Source organism: Mauremys mutica, chromosome 5 (assembly GCF_020497125.1).
Source record: "Mauremys mutica isolate MM-2020 ecotype Southern chromosome 5, ASM2049712v1, whole genome shotgun sequence".
Taxonomy (NCBI): Eukaryota; Metazoa; Chordata; order Testudines; family Geoemydidae; genus Mauremys; species Mauremys mutica.
This window is the reverse complement of record NC_059076.1, coordinates 21795282-21817488: the sequence shown is the minus strand read 5'-3', so window position 1 is coordinate 21817488 and position 22207 is coordinate 21795282. Positions and strand designations below refer to the sequence as shown.

At 41.1% G+C, this 22207-nt stretch overlaps 1 protein-coding gene across 3 annotated transcripts in view; it reads left to right on the top strand.

The window, feature by feature from the left end:
- LIN54 (lin-54 DREAM MuvB core complex component) overlaps positions 1-22207 on the top strand; it is a 66836-nt gene that overhangs the window by 32586 nt on the left and 12043 nt on the right. For all 3 annotated transcript variants that reach the window (XM_045019794.1, XM_045019792.1, XM_045019793.1), the window contains exons 3-6: positions 7135-7255; positions 11642-11787; positions 11908-12066; positions 21021-21237. In XM_045019794.1, the coding sequence (XP_044875729.1) occupies positions 7135-7255; positions 11642-11787; positions 11908-12066; positions 21021-21237 (643 nt within the window). The remainder of the gene's footprint in view (positions 1-7134; positions 7256-11641; positions 11788-11907; positions 12067-21020; positions 21238-22207) is intronic.

Here is a 22207-nt window from a genome sequence, read left to right as displayed (position 1 = left end):
AATATTTGCTGTGCATGTAAAATGATGGAGCCATAAGCAAACCAATTAGAGCGCTAAACTCCCAAATGGATATTTCACAGCAAGCAAACACAAACTATATCATGCAGAACATTTGAGACTATGTATTTTAAAGCACCATACAATCTCAGTGTTATTTTCCAGTGCAGTCTTTTCTCATATTGCTCAGTGCTCAAAGCTGAAGATCAAATCCCTGACTAATGTTGATTTTTAGTGTTTGACTGTTCCCTACCCATTTCTTTTTTACTTCCATTGTTAATGTTAAGGTTGGCAGAATATCTTTAAAAGCGGCTGTGGCTCCTGACTCAGCAACTCAGCACAGGAACATTTAAGAATGGATCAGTTCCTGCCATTTGGCTTGAGTTGTAGAGCTGATGCTGGCAGTTAAAAGAAAGCTAAAGTTAAAAATGCATAAGCTATGCTGCACTTTCGGGTTGTAGCGTTTATGATTTTCCTCTTGCCCGTGGTATCTCAGACTTGAAAGGCTGCAATTCTTCCTGATTGTCCTCCGCTATTTTCTTGCCTTTAGGAATCCTGAAGGTTTTCCTGATTAATTGATTTATGTCCAATTGCAAGGCCTTAAGAATCACTGCTCTACAAAATGAACTTGCTTTTCCCCTTTGGTTCCTTTTGTAAAATAGATGTAACTGTTTGCATTTGGCTTTTCAAAAGCTACTATTAATGTTTTTGATTAAACTCACCCCCCACCCCCCATAAAGCTATGCCATCTGCATGCATGTTTAATATGTAAGAGATCCATAAGGGTAGATTAGGGCTTAGTGTGGGGATTGTGGTCTACTGCAGCAGTTTCTCAGTGAAAGAGGCTGATCATGTGACGCCGGGTCTTTTTTTCAGCTGCTTCTGCAGAGAAGTTTATGTAGTAGTGTCAAAGGTGGACCAGTGGTAGGGGAATCATTCTGGAGAAGAAGAGGACCAAGTGGCAAACAAGCAAGTGCAGAGAAGCAAGGGGTATAGAGGAGTGGAATGGATGGGATTGTGGAGAAAAAAATGCTGACCAAGAGTCAACAGTGTGACTAACTGTTTTAAAAACAACAAAGCACTTACTACAACAAAGACAGAAATATATAAACACTTCCCTCTTACTGCTTTTTCCTTGTAAGAAATAATATAACACAGGGATATTATGTCATTGCAAATGGGAGCAAAATCCATGATCCACAAGATCATGAATGTGAGGGAAAGTGTTCTGTGAGGGAAAGATAATCTCACTATTAAGATCTTGTCCACACTTACAAAGTTTGAGAATCCTGATCTAGGAGATTAATTGTGACAGAAGGAGTCAGGAGATCCAGATTCTCTTTCTGGCTCTGATTAACTTTTCAGTTCCCCTGTGTGTGAAATGGTGATGCCACTCCCCTACCTCAAGGATTTTGTGAGGCTTAATTAATTGATTGGTAAAACCATTTGAGATCCTCCAATGGAAGGCTATGTAAAGTGCTAATAATTTATCTTATTTATTTATTTAAAATGCTGTTTGACTCTGAAAAGTGAATTGATTAAAATCAGCCTGGGATCTGAGAATCTAGTTGTGTTCTTAACGTATATCATCACCGGTATTAAAAGTTGTTCAGATCATGTTAGACCTTCAGTTACACCAGTACAGCCCCATTGTCTTCCAGTTTGGACCTTAAGTAACTGATACAATCCCATTACTTTGCAAAAGGCAAAACTAATTGGAATTCAGTAAAATATTCTATAGAATCCAGGTCCCTCTCCTAGTGCTATGTTGAATCTGCAATATTACTGAGAGTAAAATGCATTATAAACTTGGGCCTCTTCTATGCTAGGAAAGGTTTGCTATACCAGCAAAAATTCCTAGTGTAGAAGCAACTTATACTGGCAAAAGAGAGCTTTTGACGATATAACTTGTACCAGTTCTCCAGCTGAAATAAACTATCCGAGCAAGTATGATGTGATAAATGCATCTATTCCAGTGCTTTTGCCAGCATAAAAATATAATAAAAAAATCACACCCCAACCCCCATTACTATACCAGCAAAAGTTTTGAGTGTAGATCTGGCCTTACTCATTGCCTCTTTCTAATCTCATGCCCAGCCCCATCTCCACTCCAATTGCTAAGTTAGCCTAAATGAATTTGTCTTGCTGTGATAACTGGCAGAGCCAATAGCTTGCAATAGAGATTTCAGTCTCCTGTGCCAGGGCTATTTTGGCAAAGCAAATCTTTTAAGCCACCTCAATGGTATCTTCTCTTCAAATTAAAAACCACCCTTCTCTCCATTCCCTCCCTGCTACCTGAACCTGTTTCTTCAAGCTCAATCATCTTTCCTGAAAAATGGCTGTGGTACTTCTCTTCACCTTTGCTCTATCACATCTCCAGATTTGATATGACAGAATACTGTGTATAGGTTAGCTGTATTTGCATGTATAGGTCAGAATCATTTAGCATATTCTTGTATAAGCATATTCTAATCTAACAGATAAGGGCAAAATCTCCCTTTAGATACATGCATGCTGTTCCCACTGAGCTGTGAGTGCACATCCCAGGACAGAATTTGACCCTTACTGTAAATAAAGACACTTGCAAAGCAGCCTGTTTGTATTCTCTCAGGAGCAGAGAGCTGTATGCATTTATCTTGTGATATTGCCACATCACATTTCCTTAGGGGAGAGCTGCTTGCAGGGAAGATTCTTCACACTCCAGTTCAAAGAAACTAGTAGGACTGGTCAGAAACTTCACTGGAAAATACTAGTTCAGGGGTCGGCAACCTTTCAGAAGTGGTGTGCCGAGTCTTCATTTATTCACTCTAATTTAAGGTTTCACATGCCAGTAATACATTTTAACATTTTTAGAAGGTCTCTTTCTATAAGTCTATAATATATAACTAAACCAGGGGTAGGCAACCTATGGCACGCGTGCCGAAGGCAGCACGCAAGCTGATTTTCAGTGGCACTCACATTGCCCAAGTCCTGGCCACCGGTCCTGGGGGCTCTGCATTTTAATTTAGTTTTAAATGAAGCATCTTAAACATTTTAAAAACCTTATTTACTTTACATACAACAATAGTTTAATTATATATTATAGACTTATAGAAAGAGGCCTTCTAAAAACGTTAAAATGTATTACTGGCAGGCGAAACCTTAAATTAGAGTGAATAAATGAAGACTCGGCACAGCACTTCTGAAAGGTTGCCGAGCCCTGAACTAAACTATTGTTGTATGTAAAGTAAATAAGGTTTTAAAAATGTTTAAGAAGCTTCATTTAAAATTAAATTAAAATGCAGAGCCCCCCGGACCGGTGGCCAGGACCTGGGCAGTGTGAGTGCCACTGAAAATCAGCTTGTGTGTTGCCTTTGGCACACGTGCTATAGGTTGCCTATCCCTGTACTAGTTCATCAAACTTGAAATTTCTTGCGAAAGCAAGTTGGGTTTGATGAACTTTAGCTGAATCAGAGGCAGGGTTCTGTCAGAAACCTGCCTGGTTCCCTGCCTGCTGTGGAGCTGGAGGCCCTGGAAGCCTTAGCTCTGACCAGGGTTCAATTCCCAGCTCCGCCTCAGGGAATATGGAAGTCCTGGGATGGGCTCCCGAGTTCCAGGGTCTGCAGCTCAAGGGCAATCCCCCATGCTGGCTGCCCCAGACTGGGGACCACAAGACTTCCAGACTGCCGGGCCGGCTGGGTATTTGGAAGCTCTTTGGTTCCTGGTCTGGGGTAGTCCACATGGCAGGGCTGCTCTGCAGCTGCAGAACCTGGGAGCCCTGGGTAGCTGCTGAGTAAAATGGACATTCTTGTCAGACACAAGTAAATAGAATTAGTTGCAATCTGTTTCTGCTGTAATTATGCCCTCCTGCTCCCCACTCTGTGCCTGATCTCCCCACTACCCAGGCTTGCAACCCCTGGCTTCGCAAAGGAAAACAACCACCACCAAAACTCTGGTTCGAGTGTTCCTAAAATATTTCACATGAGCAGCAGCCTGATACATGGCAGTGCTTTAAAACGAGATGAATCACTATTCATTAGTAATACCTAATGTCATCTCAAACAAAGGTGTTCCTGCTAGACGTGGATTGTATGCTGGACTAGCTTGACTTTTTGACATCACTTGTCACTTCAGAGAGTAAAAGTGACTGAATTATTGTAATAGTCCAGAGCAGGTGCGACTGATTTCTGACAGGGCAGAGACAATTTCAGGGGGTGTATTAGTAGACAGATATTTACTGTTACAGGTGTGTGTGCATTTATGATACTTTTTTAAATTGTACAAGCAATTTTACTGAAAAATATCTCTTTAAAACAAATGTATTTTATGATTTTAAACATATCTATTGTAGTATCTATTATTAGAGCTAACGCTTAACTTTCATTAAATCTACATGCTACACAATTATACACTGCAATGTAGATGAGATCTGCTCTTTCCAAACAATTAAATACAATGTACTAATAATATTTTTTTCTCTCAAACTTCTGTTGACTAATTTCTCTCTCTCTCTCATGTTCTAACAAACTTTCATTTGGGCTAATAGTAAATTTTGCCTCATTTTAAGGCTCTAAAACGATATGAGCTGCATACTGTATTATAGTCTATATTTTCTTTCCACATTTTTTAAAGATATTTCGATCTTTTGGTTCTGTAGTTTCTGAAACTGAAGAGAAAATCAGTGCCAAGGCATAGAGTAGTATGTACAGTATATGTGAGGAGAATAAATCTCCAGGCCAGAGCTGGACTTGATCCACGAACTGAATAAGGTAGAGCTTTTCTCTCTGGAATAATTTTGCACTGCAGCACAGAGGAGTGCATGGTTTCCATTAAATGAGATCTGTTTTCTAGCTGTGTCTGGTTATAAAACCATCTTCCCTTAGCTGCTGTTGGCTGAGTACCGCTGAGGGAGGACAGAGGCACGGTTTGTTTTACTAGGGAGGCTTCATTGTCAAGACAGTAAGACTAAATTCCTTGAAAAGGACGGCAGCCAATGTGCTAGGATGATTCTCCAGACAGTTACAGGCCTAATGCCTCCCACAGCCATCACTAAATGTGAGCACTGACTCCCCCAGTGATGCTGTCTGTATAACTCCTATCACAGAATACACTGCTGTGATCTGAAATGACCCAACTGCTAGTTCTTTTTGAAGGTCTCGGAGCTGATGGTGTGCTGATGCAGATCAATTTTAAAATGGCAGCATTTCTTAAAAACAAAACACTGTGGGTGCTTTTAGTCAGTGATTACTATAACTAGGGTTTTCTATAGGAGATCACAGAAACTAGCCCACTTGGCAATAACTTCCTCTGAACAGCCTCTTTACTGTGGCCATATAAAATCATAATTTACATATCCAAATCCTTGCAGTGTTTACAGATTTTATTCTCTGTAGGTTACTCTAGAGTGAAATGTAATTGTGGTTTTGATCCCAAGTTTTAGGGCCTGATTCTCTACTCTGCTGTCAGTTTTATGGTGTGGCAACTCCATTCAAGTCACTGGAATTACACTGATGTAAATCTGGTGGTGTTGAGTGGGAAAAATAAACTTCTAATCTACCACACTGGTAATTGTCAGGGCTGACTTTTGGTCAGAGTACCTAATAGGGGAGCCAAAATTTTTCTCCAATCAACTTGGCTCACTTCCAAAACCATATAATTAGGAGGGGATGTTCTGAAAGCTGGAAATGGCATTCTTACCGCAAGGTGTTTCACCACTGACACACTCCAGCTTCATTACCTCTTTCTACCACATGACTATTTGGGGGTGGGCTGAAAGATCCCAGGGGCTTTGAACATCCTGTTTGTATGTTTTCTCATCCCAAGGTGAGATGTGAGGGATGGGGGAGATTGTAGGATTCTTTTACCCCATTGGCAGAAATGGGGGAGGGGGGAAGGCTAAAGAGGAACTAGACCATGACCTTGTAACTTAAGGGGCAACTGGATAGAGATGCGGTCTGCTCTCCCACTGTCACCCAATCTGCCTGTCGGTACTTGGGGACCAGCAACCAGCCCATTCTTCCTCCAAAAGGTCCTCTTATCCCCCCACAATTCCCCTTCTGATCATTTAGAGTATATGCCCTCCTGACCCTTGCTCCCACACAGTGCCCAGAAGCTAAAGGTAGAGCCATCCCTACTTGCCATATCTAGAATACAGAGGCCGTGGGCCTCAATTTATACCTGCTGACTGGTAACAGACAGCTGCAGGGAGCTTTTGTGGCCAGCAAATTAAAATATATCCTAGTGACTGGAAGAAGGTATCTTAATTCTAAATCAGTAACCCACAACTCTTTGCCAGCTGACTACCAGTATCAGATTTGATCCCTGTGACTAACTCAACCTAGTGTTCTGTTGAGGAGGTCAGGTTTTTATTTCCATAAATTGGATGGGGAGATGAAAGGCTTGTTTATAAATCTTCAATTCGACCTGAACTCCCTCAACCAGCTAAAATTACCTGTCTCTTATCAAGCCATATTTTGGAAGACTTGGATCAGTCTTCACAGGTATGGAAGGTTCACTGCAGAAAAAAAGTACCCTTCGTTTCTGTGTACAGAACATTTGCAGCTATTTAAAAATAAGTTCCCAGAGATTGATAGCGTTTTCTTACAACAGATGCTGAACATGGTTTCCCCATCACCAGCTTTGCGGTAGAAGTGTGCTTCCAGGTTGGGATAGATGGACTAACACTTCCAAAACACAGTTTCCTTCAATGACTCAGACTTGGAATAAATACCTTGTTTGAAATTTTGTAACTTTTTAAAAATCACACACTTCTGTATCCGCGAATATGCTCCAACTTCTTAAATAAAACTGGGTGAGTGTGGAAACAATTTTAGGACTTCTGCCCGAGGATCTTTTGTGACCAGACATATTTTGGAAGAGATTCACTCTATCTGGAAAAGAAATACTGTGGCTATGCTGCACCTTTGTTTACTTTGCAGGCTGACCAAATGGCACTAATGACAAGCTAATTCTCTCCCTAGGGAAAAATTGGGGTGTGAGTGGGAGGGAAACAACAGCAGAATATTATGGATGAATCACTTCTTCTCAATTATATGAGTGTTGTCCCCTCCCCTTTATTATCAGCCTAGCAAAACTGTATTTCAAATCCCAACTCTATGAGGTTATTTTAAAATTCTTTTCTCTCTCTCCCTCTTTCAGATTGCTAAGAAGACCCGAACACCAACTTCTGGCCCAGTAATCACCAAGCTGATCTTTGCAAAACCAATTAATAGCAAAGCGGTTACAGGACAGACAACTCAAGTGTCACCAGTCATTGCAGGTTGTACTTCTTTATGACTTGTTTTGCTGTGCTGTTTTTCAAGGGCTGTGGAATGAAATGGTGATACTGAATAAAAATCTTGCAGTTCACTTACTGTACCTTTTGATGCTATGTGAAGTGCATCACATTTCAGAATTTTAGAAGTTTAAAAGAACTTATAGCTAATAGGTAGCTGCTTAAGATGGCACACCACATCTTCACGTTTTTATTTTTATATCAAACCTCAGTCATTCAGATTGCTAGCTGTGAAAGTATTTGCATATAATAAGCTTTAAAATTGCTAATAAAAACTAAATAGATCAGATATGGATAATACAGTATTTATTTTTATGCAATTCACAAAGGCTATCCAAGACTCAAAGTACTTTGAAATTATGTTAAACACACAATCATGTGTATAAGAAGGAAATTGCACCTTATTAATAACATTGGCTCTCTTTGGCTAAAGCCTGGAATGATGTCTCTGAGACAGTGGGAATGAATTAGGTCAATAAGTGTATATCGATGTAGATCATCAGCAGGTGTGTTGGGTCACACTTCTTTATTTTAAAATCCTATGCTGTATAGCAGTTGCAGGGACACAGTCAACTTGAAGCGTTAGAGTTTAAAAAGTAGCTTAAAGTCTTGCACCTGTCCTGGAGTACCGCTGCCAGTTTTTATGGTTGTACAAGTTCACCTTCTGTATTTTCTTAAGATGCTTTTCTTTTCCCTGATGCTATGTGGAAAAAGTCCTCACAAAAAAAATGGACTGACTGATTCACTGTGCAGAAAGTGCTAGCAAATGTGTAAAGTGAATGAACTGAAAAAAGAAAGCAAATTATTTTTTCCTCTAATATTTTCCATGTATTGTAATTGTAAATGTTACTTGTTGCAGACAGTATTCTCAGACAGAAATGTGACTTTAAAGCCTACAGTGCCCCTTTAATGAAATTGCATGGCGTGTCCACGTATAGGTGCTTACCTTCATAGAAATGTCTATAAATATAAACAAACATGACGAGAAATGATTTTCTACTTTGGGAAATAATCAGCTTGGTTTTGCCTTCTCCATTTTGTACTTTCAGCTCTTCTAGACCAGTGGTTCTCAGGCTGTGGTCTGCAGACCATGTCTAAGGGGTCCATGAAAGACTTAGACTGAAAACGGATTGAACAGAATTCAACTATATATAATACAGAGAGCAGATTTCCAAAGGGGTCCGCAACACCGTTCGAAATTTGTTAGGGTCCTGCAAATAAAAAAAGGTTGAGAACCACTGAGACAATGTACATTCAGTGTTTAGTTCCATTGCCTACATAAATATCAAAATAAGATCTAGGAGATGCTGTAAATTCTCTCTTAAAACAAATATGAAAGATAAGGAGTCCACAGAGCTTGGAAATAGGCGGTTCTTCAACTTCTACCAGACTGACAGAGCCTCTTAGGCCCCAGTCCTGTGCAGTCTGCTGACTTACTGAACTTTATGCATAAGTGGCCCATGAAAAGACACAACTATCTCTGCAAGGTTCCTTTTAACTTTTTATCCATATAAGCTGTATGTAATAAGAATTACAACCCTTTTCTTATCTGGCTTTGCTTCCTGTTCCTTACTCCTGCACCTGATCTTCAGTTTAAGTAGTATTTCTTTGTCTTTTCCTGGTTTCCACGCTTTTCTGAAAGAAAGTAGCTTCTGCTTTCCTTTCTCCGCTCTCCTAAAATTTGGTCTTAAACTTCTAGATAGGAACTTTATTAATTGTAACTTTGTTTAAAAACAAACAAACAAACAAAAAACTTTGCACAAAACCATATTAAATTTTCACTAGTAATATATGAAAGAGTGGAAATTAGCTAGGACCAGGACTATAGCAAGAAATTTACATGTAAGAACATGCCATTTTATAATTTCTGTTAAGTCTGTTTCCACTGCAGTTCTTGGAAGCTCTTGCATTGGAACAGAAACACAAAATCGACGATTACTTCAGTTTTTTTTAAAGATTTGTATTTCAACTTCATTTTTCTTTTAAACCAGTGTGCTAGAGAATCAGGACTTCTTTCTCTCAGTCCATGCAAGAAAAGCATCACTGATAGGTAGAACTCCTTCTCTGAAAAGGGGAAAAATGTTTCTAAAGATGTGTTCACCAAGCTTGCCAGCTGAGAGAGTCTCTGGCCGTCACTCACCGGGAGGGTGTGGCACGTGTGCTTGCTGATATTTTTAAGTTGACTGGGAGGATTTTACAACTTCTAGCTTTTAGCTTCCTAAAGTTTAAAGTAAATGTAAACGGTGAGCCTTCCAATTAGGAAGGAAGGAAAAACAAGAGTGGTACTCAGGGGATAGACAGAGAAGGGGAAAGCTGCTATCTTCAGAAAAACAAACTGGAAACACTGAAAAGTATTGAAGGTGAGGTTTTTATGTCAGGTTTGTAAGAACATCATGTTTCTTCATTTAAAGGCTATTAGTAACAATGGAGTTGTATTTTTTTCATTGTACATTTTTACATTTACATTTTGTACATTTACATTTTTACTGAACTTATAGATAGGATCATTTTTTAATCTTGTGTATAGACTCCCTGGGGGAGGGGATTTTTCACTAGAATAATGCTGTTTCAAGGGGCTCATGGAACTCTGTTGACATGCGTCTGTCATCTTACTGCTTAATTCTTTCTCTCGTCTTTGTCCCTTGCCTGTAGAGCAAATACTTTCATCTTAATCAAAAATTCAGGGGAAAGTAACATGGCTTTTTAAATATTTGGTGCTATTGTACATGGAAGATGTGAGCACAGGGGAGCAGTTGATCTCAGTAGTTCCCATTCCTGCTGGAGCACCCATTTGTAATAGGCTGGTGAACTGGTGTCACACCAGTTTTCCCAGTGTCATCGTTTCTTGCTCTGCATTCTGACTCCAATTGCCACCATTTCACCTTTTATTTCCATTTTAATTATTTTGTTTTATTTCATGTTTTGTTCTGTCGCTCACCAATTTCCCCCCCCACTGCCCCAGGGCCGGATTTAACTCCTATCGAAATAAATTAACGGGTGTGTTTCCAGTGACTTCATTGGACGGTAGATTGGGGCCACAATAGCCATAAGCTACTCAGTGTGGGCCTCCAGTGGTTGCTGGGTCAGCCTGGGCTACCTGCTGGCAGAAGAGAAGGTTGGGCTAGTGAGCTGCTCCTTGTACACATGTCCTGTTCCCAGGGGCTGCTGTAGGAGCAGGGTGAGAAGGCTTTTAAGGAGCCAGCTATCACAAGCACAGAGGCGTGTGTAGATCATTAACTTTGGATATTTTTTTTCTAAAAGCAATCTAAGAAAAATGGATTATGACCTAATGCAGGCTGCCAGTTTTGGGGCCTAAACTCCTTAATTATATCCCTCTTAAGGTGAATGCAAATGAAAAAAATCCCTCTAGAATTAACAATTAGGTTGGATACTTGTGTCCCTATTTTACGAACTATTTCTTACCAATATAAAGTCAGTCCCATATGAGCGTCAGCTCCTGCTTCCCACCACATCTGCTCTGCTGCCGTCCTTTGTGTCCTGTTGATATGGCAGCAGGGCTAAATCAGCAGTGCACTTGCCAGCATCAAGCTGTATGTGACCCTCCATGTTTTCTAATAGAAATAGAGATCAGATAGTGGTGCCACTTGTTTAAGCTTGTTACCTTTGCCTGTCATGTCGGAGCAGATGTTTATTCAGGTTGCACTTTGATCTGGGGATAGCGCATTTACATTGCTCGGTGACACATAAAATACAAGAAACAAATCCAGAAGGAAGAAACTTACAACTAATGTTTACAGATTAACTAACAAAAACTCTCCTCACCATCCTAAAATAGCTCATTTCTGCTGATTGGCTTTTTAATCTTTCAGTGGGTTGTCGTGAATACTCAGAATCATCTTCTGAGTGTGCAGGTCTTCCTGAAAAATGGGAAAGTCACTGGGTGTTTGCGCAGCAGGCATTTATCAAGAGGGCTGGGGCAGGGTGATAGTAAGTCTCATGCCAGAACTAGCTATTTGTGTAGGGCACCATGATGTCAGAGTAGTGCAGAGAAGATTGAGCTAAAACTCAGCTCTGGGAGTAAGGAATAACCAGTGAAACGTATTGAAAATATCAATGTAAATTTAACTTTTCAAGGTATTTTTAGACATGAGGTTTATTTGGAAAACTCCCAAAAGCAATGTGTTTGCTTCTAAGGCGGTTTTCCTTTGACTATTTCCTTGCCCATTAAACATGATCTAAATAACATTGGTGTCGTTCCACTGATATCAAGGTAACTTTCCCTTTGAGGTGGTGCTGAGATGCATAGGCATTCTGTTAGTGCCCATGATATGGAAATAAACCTTTTACTTGTAAGGCTGTCATAAACAAACATACAAGTAATTAGGGTGACCTTGTGCCTCTTGTTTACAGGTAGGGTTCTTTCACAGACTGCTCCGGGAACGCCACCAAAGACCATAACCATCTCTGAGAGTGGAGTTATTGGGCCTTCTTTAGGTTCTACAACGCAACAGACACCGAATAAAATAGCTATCTCCCCGCTAAAGTCCCCTAATAAGGTAAAACACCTTGCCTTTTGTGTAAGTGTGGTGTGTATGTATGCAGTGCACTGAAGAACTCTAGTAGTGTGGAATTGTTTACTGCAGAATTAATTTAACCAGCTTCTTCATTTTGCTCAGCAGCTGACAATGGTGTCGGTGGCCTCGCAGCCTCCTAACTCCCCTCAGAAGACGGTGGGTGTTCCTCTGAATGTAGCCTTAGGACAGCAGATCCTCACAGTGCAGCAGTCAGCACCCTCTTCCCCTGGCAAGGCCATAGTCAACCATACAACTGCTCAGGTATATATTGGCTTTCCTTGTACTATACGGTTTTATCTTCCATGAGTCAGCTTCAATTTCCACTCTCTGTCTGAGAGCACTCAGCTGTCACAGGGTGTTCTTCTTCATGGGGACTGCCAGCCACCAGAAGCATCACCCTTTGGAGCAGGCAGTCTTACTACCCAGGGCCAAAATGAATGCTATTAAATCTGAGATCACTAGGCGTGCAGAGGGAAGTCAAGCAGTTGGACAATGACTTATCAAAGCTGGGGAAGTGAACGGTCCATCAGCTGCTTTTTAAATAGAAGAACAAAAGCTAAATCTATAAGTATGTAAAAAGGACTTTAAACTTGTTTTACTGGTTATCTGTAGAAAGCCTCTCTCTCTTTTTGGTTTGACTGCATTAAATTTGCTTTAGGCTATTTTCCTGCCTTTTAGAACTGCACATATGTGGCATTATTTTGTCTCATCAAAATGATGGAAACTGAAATATGGGTAAATAAAAATAAGAACAGCAGTTACTAGGAGGTGCTGCAAATTATTTTCCATTCTGAGGCACTTATGTGGCATCTTCACTAGCTGCTTGGGTTTAAGGGAGAGTTCAGAATGTAGGGCTTGAATCTCAGAGGTTTTGCATACCTCCTGGGAGATTGGGGGCACTCTGCTCGCACTCCTGTCCCTGTTCTTTTATTAGTTGTCCCCCGAATTTAGTGGGTTTCTGAGGTCCTGTAGATCCTCCCCTTAGGCTGGGTGGGGGGAGATCCTTTAGCATTGGGCGGGCTTCCGCCCGCCCGGTTCTCAGAAACCCAATAGATACATTCCGCAATTTCACATTTGAGTTCTTTCAGAACTCTTGGGTGAATGCCATCTGGTCCCAGTGACTTGTTACTGTTATCAATTAATTCCAAAACCTCCACAAATCAAGCCCTAATCTGTAAGGCTGTACCATTTCTTTATACAGAATTGTTTCTTCTTTCAAACTGTGGTGTCTTCCACAAATACAGAAGTCTTTGAGCAGGCCAATCCAGTGGCACTGAACTCAGGGTTTTCAGGCTGTTGAATACAATGTGATAGCAAAGGCTGTTTTTGAAAACCCGTTACTTCTTCCACAATTTGTTGCGAGTGGAAAAGGAATAATGTGTTCAAAATCAGCTGAAGAAGATGCAGAGTGAGCCCGTTTGAGCCTTTTGGGGAATGGAGGTTTTCCCTCATAACTTTGCAAACTGATTCATTGTCTATTTCATATCTTCTCTGTTTATTTTTTCTTTTATTTTACTTGGTACTAACACACTATCAGGTTGCCCCACTACAGGTCCTGATTGTGCAGCTGTTACGCACATGAACTCCTGTAGAAATCAATGGGAGTTCTGTGCCAAAATTGCCTGCAGAACTGGGTCCATAGTGAGCATTAGCTCATACCAAGTTTTAGGCTGTGTATTGCAGGAGCCTGTAGTTTCAGTACACAGCACTTCTGCCAAAGATCACTCATTTATCTCTGTAGATATGTGTTACTCTCATCACTGTGCTACTTGAGCCTTATTAGGCAGATGATATTATCTGGTTTGCATCTTCTTATTTTATTAAGGACTGGAAAGAAGCCTGGATTGTGGCTGAGTAAATTGAATTTTAGCAGCAGAATATCTTGATCAATTTGTGTAAGTAATAAGGGACAGGCACACACAAGTAAGGAAAGAGCTAAGGCTGCTACTCTGTTTTCACTGAGAACACTTGGTCGAAATACTGCAGGTCTCTCATTTTGGCATATTGGAATCCCCAAGTACCAAGGAACAATGGACATGGAGCCTTGATCTCGAAGGCACTCATGAAACTAGTGCAAAAGCTGATTTAAAACCAGAACTGGAGTCTAACATCTAGTGAAATCAAACTCTTAACCTTTTTTGCTTCATCCAGTATCTGGTCCCACACCCTTTTTAGGATGAACAAATATCTCACTCACAAAAGGAATCAGAGCTGAAAATAGAGAAAGCTGTCCACAGTTTGTGCTTGCAGAGTATGCTGTAGAAAAGAATCAAGTATCTCCCCAAACTGCCATTCATTTGCCAGATGATACTCTGTTGTATTATATATGGTAAAATAAGGGATTTCCAAACTGCATCTATTTGTTTGGTAGCTCCAAAAGCTAGAGATAATACAAGCTTCTGATGCATAATAGAGACTCTGTACTTCTGGACATCTAGAACTAACGCTGTGTGGCTCAGCTTGTCTATCTTGAGAGCTGGCTGTTGGCTTGTTGTGTGATATAACAAGACATCACTAGCACCTCTGTTAGGGGGTTTCCTCTTCATTTCATTTTTTCCCTTTTAAATGTCATCTCAGACACTCCGTAATTATCCTTATAGTAAGAAGCACCATGCAGTGCTGAAGATTGACAGGACGATGGGACAGTACAACCCCAATAAACATTCTAGCTCAGCTTAAAAAAACTTGTTTCTTTTGGTGAAACAGCTCTCTCTCAAGGTTGTCTTACTACCAACATTTCAGCGTGGTAGCCGTGTTAGTCTGTATCAGCAAAAAGAATGGGGAGTACTTGTGGCACCTTAGAAACTAGCAAATTTATTTAGGCATAAGCTTTCGTGAGCTAAAACCCACTTCATCAGATGCATGCCAAGAGTGACCAGTGTGTCTGACCAGGTTAAAAAAACAAGGCGGGTGAGAATGTCTTTTATTGGACTAGGTTCTGTTGGTGAAAGAGACACGCTTTTGAGCTACACAAACTCTTCTTCAGGTCTGGGCAAGGTACTTAGAGTGTCACAGCTAAATACAAGATGAAACAGATTGTTTAAGTAGTTAACACGCATTCTAAGAGATCATTCAAGGTGAAGTGGCCCGTAAACATCTCTGCAGTCATAGGACAAAAAAGGGGGCTTAGGCGGTTACAAACCGCTTTTCCATCCTATGACTGCAGAGGTGTTAACGGGCCACTTCACCTTGAATGCTCCCTTAAAATATGTTAACTACTTCTTTTTAGAGTATGTGCGATGTGCCTCCTCTGGCACATGACCAGGATTCATCACCGAATTTGGTCTGCTGGTTGGATCATTAGCTGCCAGACCCAGGCCGGGTACTGATTTGGAGCACAACATGAATGCTGATCCATGCTCCCCTGTTAATTACTTATGCTAAACAAACTGTTCCACCTTGTATTTAGTTGTGACACGCTGAGTACCTTTTCCAATAAGAGCTCTGTGTAGCTTGAAAGCTTGTCTCTCTCATCAACAGAAATTGGTCCAGTAAAAGATATTACCTCAACCATCTAGTCTCACTAATATCCTGGGACCAACATGGCTACAACAACAATGCAAACAGGTTAAGAAAGACAGCCTCTTCAGCGCAGCCTAGTGGCTGTATATTCCAATCACACAGTACATCAGAGGAAAATCTAATGTAGCAATGATTGCTTTGCCCAAGATGAACCAAAGTATCCACAAATAGCTATGGTTACATACTTCTTCCAAATACAATGCCTAATAAAGATTTTATGAAAGCATGAACTAAAGGCTCAAATCTTTCTCTTCAAGGACTCGTTGATGCTTTTTCTGTATTCTGTTCAGGAAGGACTGTGGTTTTCGTGTCAGACTAAGACATCCGTTTATAGACTGTCTTCCAAAGACTTAATTTCACACCATATGTTGACTGAATAGTGTAGGCGGGGGCTTTTCTATGTTGGAGGGATTGTTGTGGTCTGGCCACAACAGGATGCATGTCTGGCATTGTCTTGTGGTTCACAATTCCCAGCAAAACTTATGTAGTGTGATATTAGGTATATTGGATGTCATGCTGGTTCTTTCTGGGGAGGTAACTTCCTTCAGGTCTCATCAAGAGCCAAAATATTAACTTAGGGTAGGTCTATACTTACCTGCCGGGTCGACGCAGAGAGTTCGACTTCTCGGAGTTTGAACTATCGCGTCTAATCTAGACGCGATAGTTCGAACTCCGAACGTGCTCCCGTCGACTCCGGAACTCCACCACCGCGAACGGCGGTGGCGGAGTCGACGGGGGAGCCGCGGACTTCGATCCCGCGGCGTCTGGACAGGTAAGAAGTTCGAACTAAGGTAGTTCGACTTCAGCTACGCTATTCGCATAGCTGAAGTCGCGTACCTTAGTTCGACCCCCCCACCCTAGTGTAGACCAGGCCTTAGTCTTTTATCGCCGGGACAAACCTTAGTGCAGGAAAACCAGCCTCTTCTGAAAATAGCCATGCAGCTGTGCAATGTAGAAAATGTGACTTCTAGGCACTTAAGGGAACATTTTTAGTTAGCTCTAAAGCAGAAGAAATGGGTTTCACATTAAGCGAGGCAGCACCATTAGATTTCCAAAGGGGTTTCCTGTTTGTATGTAAGAACTGAGTCTCTATTTTTGCTTCTCTTTGCTCTGAAAATAGCCTTTTCCTGTTGGTGTTTAAATTTGCCAGTAAGTCTGTGTTGCTAAAATACGAAACGGCAATATATGCTGAACCTGATGATTTCCACCTCTGATCAGTTACATTATTCATTTAAGTATCAGAGGGGTAGCCGTGTTAGTCTGGATCTGTAAAAGCAGCAAAGAATCCTGTGACACCTTATAGACTAATAGACATTTTGCAGCATGAGCTTTCGTGGGTGAATACCCACTTGCATCCGACGAAGTGGGTCTTGCATCCGACGAAGTGGGTATTCACCCACGAAAGCTCATGCTGCAAAACGTCTGTTAGTCTATAAGGTGCCACAGGATTCTTTGCTGCTTTTATTATTCATTTAGCGGTAAACTTGGTTGCTGACTTGCAGAAAATTGTCTGCTTAGGAGCATCCCACATGAGGCCCTCATTGTATTTCAGCCTAGCAAAGTTTACAGGCTGCTTATTAAAAAGGACTAGTGTAGGGCCATATGTTCTAATTGCATGTATAAGTAGGGGCGTTGCCAGCAGATCAAGGGACGTGATCATTCCTCTCTATTTGGCATTGGTGAGGCCTCATCTGGAGAACTCTGTCCAGTTTTGGGCCCCAAGCTACAAGAAGGATGTGGTAAAATTGGAGAGAGTCCAGCGGAGGGCAACAAAAATGAGTAGGGGGCTAGAGCACATGACTTATAAGGAGAGGCTGAGAGAACTGGGATAGTTTAGTCTGCAGAAGAGAAAAATGGGGGAGGATTTGATAGCTGCCTTCAACTACCTGAAGGGGGGTTCCAAAGAGGATGGATCTAGACTGTTCTCAGTGGTAGCAGATGACAGAACAAGGAGTAATGGTCTCAAGTTGCAGTGCGGGAGGTTGGATATTAGGAAAAACTTTTTCACTAGGAGGGTGGTGAAGCACTGGAATGGGTTACCTAGGGAGGTGGTGGAATCTCCTTCCTTAGAGGTTTTTAAGGTCAGCCTTGACAAAGCCCTGGCTGGGATGATTTAATTGGGGATTGGTCCTGCTTTGAGCAGGGAGTTGGACTAGATGACCTCCTGAGGTTCCTTCCAACCCTGAGATTCTATGCCTGACCTCAGAGTATTGATCTTCTGCAGTTGTGTCATTAGTAGCTGACCAGCAAATGTTTTGCTTATGGAAACAAAATGGCTTGACTTTATTAAAGATCATATCATTAACTACATTGAATGTTATTCTGGAGTGGCAGTTGAATGCTAATGACTTTCTGTGAATGAGGTATCTGTATAATAAAATTCCAGGATTGTCGTTCTGTCTGTGTGTCACTTTGAAGCTTGGAAAGTCTGAGTCAGTGTGAGGTGATGGAAACAGGTATAAGTATGGCTTAGAGCTTTTTTTGTTAAAAATATCACTAGGTTCAGTCATCACTGGGATTTGCTGTCTGGTACTCTCCAGTTTTTTAAGTTCCCAGCCATTGCCGGCTTTTTTAGACATGTGGCTTTGTCACTGACACCCATGCGATTGCATAGGCTTTCAGGTACTAGTACATTTTGTAATGGCTAGTAAATTCTCAAGTCTCTCATCCTTGCTCTAAAGATTCCTTTCACAACAGTAATACCTTTGTTAATTTTATTTGTTAATAGTCTGTTAATTTTGTTGCAATTAACATGACATGAAATTACACTTTATTCAGCCATCTACCTATCATCCCTTTCCAAGGTGTCTTGTAACTGTCCAGAAACATGTTATATGCAGTGTTGTTGTAGCTGTGTGGGTCCCAGGATATTAGAGAGACAACGTGGATCATGTAATATTTTTTAATGGATCAGCTTCTGTTAGTCAGAGAGAGGAGCTTTCCACTTTGTATGTGAGCTTATGTGTTGAATACACTTGAGATGCTGAGGGGTTCCTACGGTCAATTGGCAAAGGGTTCATTGTAATGTAACAGCAGCTCCTATCAGACCTGAAAGCTCATTTCACCCAAAGCATTACTGTCATGGCATTTATCTATAAAGAATGTTGTGTAAGATATCATATGAAAACAATGATATTAATGACCAATGTATTAAAAGTGAAATGTGTGTCTGGATACTTCCTGATATTATGCTTTAAGCTAAGTCTGTAACCAAAGAAAAAACGTGTTTTCTTCCAGACAGGAGGGGAAGATAGTTATCTCCCCCTGTCTCTGATGTAAATTAAGCAGGTTTAGCCCAAGACAATGGGGATTATATTTGCATACTGAGTCAATAGGAAAAGCAAATTAACTGAAGATCAACATAGACAGCATGTCAGCATGGCGTCTACACCCCAAAGAACAAACAGCGGGGGAGAGAGACTTTGTCAGGAGGTATGCTTCGAAGGATACATTTCAAAGGTGAACTGGCCTATAAGAAGAGTGGGAAAAGACATGATGTTTATCCATTTGCTGAGGAAACCTCTTGTAGGGTGTAGGTGACTTGAAAATCTGGCTCCTGGTATAACTGAATACTAGCAAGCTCTCCAGGAAAAGTTTTAGGTGAGAGACTGTTTTAGATAAGCTTAACTTGCTAAAGTTAAGTTCTATTCTTGTAGAAGCATGTTCTATTTTTTGTTTTATTTGTAACCATGTCTGTTTCTATTAGCTTTGCTTAATATCACTTAATTCTCTGTTTGTCAATAAACTTATTCTTGGTTTTACTTGTAAATTCTTCTCAGCGTTGTAATACTAAAGGGTGAATTCTCAGGTGAGCTACTTGGTAATTTCTGTGAGCATCCAGTGACGGGCTGGAGGAGATTGTTTGGTTTGCTAACAGACAGGGAGGTGTCACCTAGTTTAGTTCCAACAAGTCTCCTTTGCTCAGGCAGTGGGGTAACAAGTTCACCCATAGATCTGGGGTCCCTGAGAAACTGTACAATACCAGTGACGCAGCCTGGTCTTGACTGTTTTGTCTCTCCATTATGTGTATATTTGATAATACGAACTATGGTTTAAGGGCTTAAATACACTCTAGATCTCATTCTCAGATCAAATCCTGCTCCCTTTTTAAACCTTTGTTTAATGAACTGTTGGCTATTGCTTGGATACAAGCAATCAATGGACCATAATTAAGTCACCTGAATGTTATAACTTTCAGGGTCTGATCCAAAGTTCATGGAAACAATGAAAGGCTTTCCACTGTCTTCCATGAGATTTGGATCAGGCCCTTTAAAGAACACACGTTACATTTCATATAGTAGCGAAGTCGTTCTCTGACACTGGTCAGCCCTTAAAGGAGGAGAGGAAATTCTCTGCTCACATCGGTCTGTCTATGGAAACAGCACGTTAGCTACAGCTGTGATTATAGATGATGTTTACTCTGAATTGCTCTTGATAATTAAGGTTACAGCACAAAAAGATTTTAAAAATACCCCAAGAAACAACTTGCTCATAAAATCTATTGAGTGGGTTTATGCTTGCAGTGGAATATGAGTAGATCTGGTCTTCGCTTCTGCCCAGAACTGTAGCTGGTGAAATTTGGAAGATGAAGAGGGAGTAGGCAGCTAGGCTGGAAAAGAAATTGAAATAGCCCATCTAGACAAGACAGTTTCATGGCATTAATCAAAATTTTGGCAGTGGGACTGAAGAGAAAAGAGCAGATTTTAGAAATGTTACAGAGGAAGAAGGAACAAATTTTGTAAGAGCCTGGATGCGAGGAGAGAAGGTAAACAAGGGAGTCAGGGTTTGGAGCTTGAGAGGTGGGGAGGATGGAAAAGTTGTTAGCAGTGATGGAGAAAGTCGGGTGAGCAACAAATGTGTATATTTAAAATAAATACATGCTCTCTACTCAGTGTGTAGGTTGAGAAAAGCCTGAAATAATGAAGTCTCACATGTTGTAAATGTTCTGCTATCCTGGACTGCGATTTCACATGCATGCTGCCTACCAAATTCCTTTCCTGCTTCCTCTCCCCTTTTTAAAATGCTTTTTGCTCTGGCTTCTGCTCCTGATTTCATGGATTTAAACTTGTTTACCATGTTCTCAGTACTTCCCATTACTTCCTTTTTGTCCTCAGCCAGCCCACACACTATTGCCCACTGCTTCAAAGCCTCAAGGTTCATAGCCTCAGTTCCATTTCCAGTCGGAGGCTGCATGGTGACATGTAGGCTTCCTGTACTGAGCTGTGGAAGGGGATGCTCTACATAGGCAGAGCTGAGTGGTGGAGCGACAATGCCAGAGTGGGACATCCACTTCCACACAGACTGAAAAATCATAAAATTGAATTTGTTTTTATTCACAATAGTTTGGGGAAAAGCTCTTTCTCAAAGTGTCTGCTGTATAGTTTGTGTTTATTTGACATTGGCTCTTGATTGAGTGACAGTTGGTTTTGCTTATATAGATGATTCTGGTTATTTGGGAGTTTGGTATAATGGATTGAGAATGGGATCGAGCTGCCTTGGTCTTGCTACCGACTCCCTCTGTGTCTTGGGAACTTAACCTTGCTGTGCCTCGGGTTTTCAGTGGATAATAGTGACGTGCTTCACAGAGGTACTGGGCGGGTTAATGAATTGTTCACTAGCAAATGTAGGGATAGAAACGGTGACACTTCCCTACCACTGTCAGGTAACTTTGTGCTGCCTGTGTTGTTTAACAGGCTGTGAAGTCAGCAGTACAGACCATCACTGTGGGAGGAGTGAGTACATCTCAATTTAAGACCATAATTCCCTTGGCAACGGCCCCCAATGTTCAGCAGATTCAGGTACCTGGAAGCAAATTCCACTATGTCAGACTTGTTACGGCCACAACAGCCAACAGTTCAACCCAGTCAGCCAGTCAGAATCCTAGTACCAACACACAACCTCTTCAGCAAGGTCAGTGGTGTCCATTCATACCCTATTTTATTTGTCTAATTTAGGTTTATTAAGCACTAACAAATATCCCCCCCCCACACACACACACACACAAAGGGCAAATAAACTGTCAAATGATATAAATCTGTGGCCCTGGCCAGCTGTGCTAGTTTTGTACCAGGCCCCTGGCTTTGAAAGGCTCTGTATTACCAACTCCAGGATGTGTTTGGAAATGCTCTGATGTTCAACTCCTCATTCCCTAGAGACTGGCTCCTGGGGTGCCTGATATGCTGTTGTTCCCAGGGAAGAATGTCAGCCACTCATCTGCTTGTTGGGTGATTGTTGCAAGTCTGATACCCTGTCCCTGCCTCGGTATGCCCAGATATGAAATCTGGGCAGTGCCATATAGGCCTCACTGGGATGTTGTGAGGATTAATTGTTTGCCCAGCCTGTTGAGATCCTTTGATAGACAGTGATTTAGAACTGCAAAGTACCCCTTGTTTTTACCATGCATTTTCTGGTGATGGAATGGACAGTAGCAACCAGAAGATTTCACACCTGTTCTCCTCTTTGCAAATTTACATACCACTCCCATTAATGCCAAGAGGAGCTCTGCACATAGACTGATGAGAAGTGTTGGTCTTAAATGTATGCAGTTTGCTAGGTGGCAGTACTGAATATTTAGTAAATATGTTATGTTGGCATAAATTAAAGGGCAAGGGGAATAGGTTGGTGAGCAAAATTAGGGGAGAAAAGGCTGCCTAGAGAGTCTTGTTTAAGGGGAAAATGTAAGATCCAATTTGACCGTAAATTTAGGTTTTGTGAAAACAAACTTCGACCAAACTTTAAGACAATTGTTTTGAACAGTTGCCAGACATTTATTTTGAACTGTTCCCATGTATTGTATAAATTCCAATAGAAAATAAAATCCTGTAATGTTTTAGTGCAGACATTGCAGCATAGTGCTAATACTATGGTAAACTGAAAGTGA